The following is a 1,674-nucleotide window of genomic DNA, read 5'->3' on the forward strand; positions in this document are numbered from 1 at the left end:
GTTGTGTTCCTCTTGACGCTCTGCAGGGGACAGAGAGAGGCTGGCTCCCTGCCCAGTGAAAAGTGGCCAAGGCTTCCCCATCCAACCGCAGGTGTGGAGGGGCTGGGCTCCCCAAAGCCCCTGGTGCTCCCGGACCTGCCGGAGAGAGCCGGGAGCCGGGGAGCAGGGTCGGGCCTACAGCCCGCACACTCGGGGAGCCCCCCGCCGGCCCGTGCACGCATGCCCCACCCCTCCAAGCCTAGCGCCGGTGGGATCTGGGCCTTGGCACTAGCAGGGGGCTGAGCGGGGCAGGAGCACAGAGGTGGGCAGAGGCCCTGGTCTGAGGACTGCCCTGGCGCGGGGCCGGGGCACGGCTGTGCACTGAGCCCTCCCTGTCCCTCCGGCGCCATGAACTGTCCAGGGGGCACCAGAGGCCAAGGGATTAAAGACAAACCACTGCAGGGAAGGGCGAGGAGTCGCCTGGGTGAAGCCTCTCACCTCCCAGGCCCTGCGGCTCCTTCTGGTCACCTAACACCTTTCGGCCCCCCCAGGCAGGGCGTCCTCAGGCTGCATTTCTGTTTGCAAAATGGCCATGGCGATGCACTAAAGTGGAAAATGACACAACACAATGCAACAACCCGGAAGAGCCAGGTGTGACCACGGCCCACGTCGACTTTCCCTGCTCAAACCAGGCGGAACGCCGCTGGCCATTACGGTGACCAGGGCAAACTGCGGAGAATCCGTTTCTGGGATGGGGGGGGGGGTCCCAGGAAAGGGCGGGGGGCCACGGCCCAGCTGGGGTGGCGCAGGCCATACAGAGGCCACAGGCATGCCACACAGCAGGGTGACACTTAGCCACACAGGGTGCCCGTCACAGACAAAGCCCCCTTCCTGGCCCCTAAAATCCCGGGTGCATCTTACACAACGGTCGGCTGCAGGCTCAGCCCCCCAGCTCTGGGCTCGGCCATGTGGAGCAACAATCGTTTAAGTGAAAAGGAGACACGTTTCCAAAGAGGTCCGCCAGGACCTGCCCCCCACCCCCCAATCTTCCTCTGCTTAGGAGAAGGGAAAAAAAAAAGCATGGCAGCCTAGACCTGGCAAGTCTTTGACAAACGGCCCATCGGGGGACAACGGCCGCTGCCCAGGGCGCCCGGGCCAGCGACACGTCCTCCTTCGCTTCTCCGGGCGCAGCGCGGCTCTGGACCGCTGCCCACGCGGCAACCCTGAGTTTCCGAAAATCGCTACCACGTCACTTGGGACCTTCTGCTACTTCTGGAGGCGGCCGCGGCCCCAGCGCCGTCTTCTGGGCGGGCCCGCGGATCCATCCACACCCAGAGGACGCGGTTCACCCCATCCGTGGTGGCAGCGGCCCGCGTTCCTTTCGGAACCGGAGGTTTTGGGCATGAGGGGTGTCACCGGAGAGCGCAGTGTGGCCGCCCCGGCGGAGGGACAGAGGCAGGAGCACACGGGGGACGGCGCTACAGGATGATACAGGGCTTCTTGTCCTTAAAGGGGTTTTCGGACGCGGGGACTCCGACCAGCAGGGGGTCGTTCCGGGCGTGCTGCTCGCAGTAGCTCATGAGTTCCGACGAGGCTTTGGACACCTGCGCGCGGACACAAGAACGGGGGAGGGGAGGTCAGACGGCGGCCACGGCCCCGGCCACGGCCACTGCTGCCGCGGCGGGAGCAAGCCGG

At 65.9% G+C, this 1,674-nt stretch overlaps 1 protein-coding gene across 1 annotated transcript in view; it reads right to left on the reverse strand.

Annotated features, from left to right (window-relative positions):
* Positions 1–6: 6 nt before the first annotated feature.
* Positions 7–1,674, reverse strand: part of GNG7 (G protein subunit gamma 7) — an 83,236-nt gene continuing 81,568 nt past the window's right edge. The window contains exon 3 of the mRNA XM_077760577.1: positions 7–1,583. Within this exon, the coding sequence (XP_077616703.1) occupies positions 1,458–1,583 (126 nt within the window). The 3' untranslated portion in view covers positions 7–1,457. The remainder of the gene's footprint in view (positions 1,584–1,674) is intronic.

Source organism: Crocuta crocuta, unplaced genomic scaffold, assembly GCF_008692635.1.
Source record: "Crocuta crocuta isolate KB4526 unplaced genomic scaffold, BGI_CrCroc_1.0 scaffold443, whole genome shotgun sequence".
In the NCBI taxonomy this organism is placed as follows: Eukaryota; Metazoa; Chordata; class Mammalia; order Carnivora; family Hyaenidae; genus Crocuta; species Crocuta crocuta.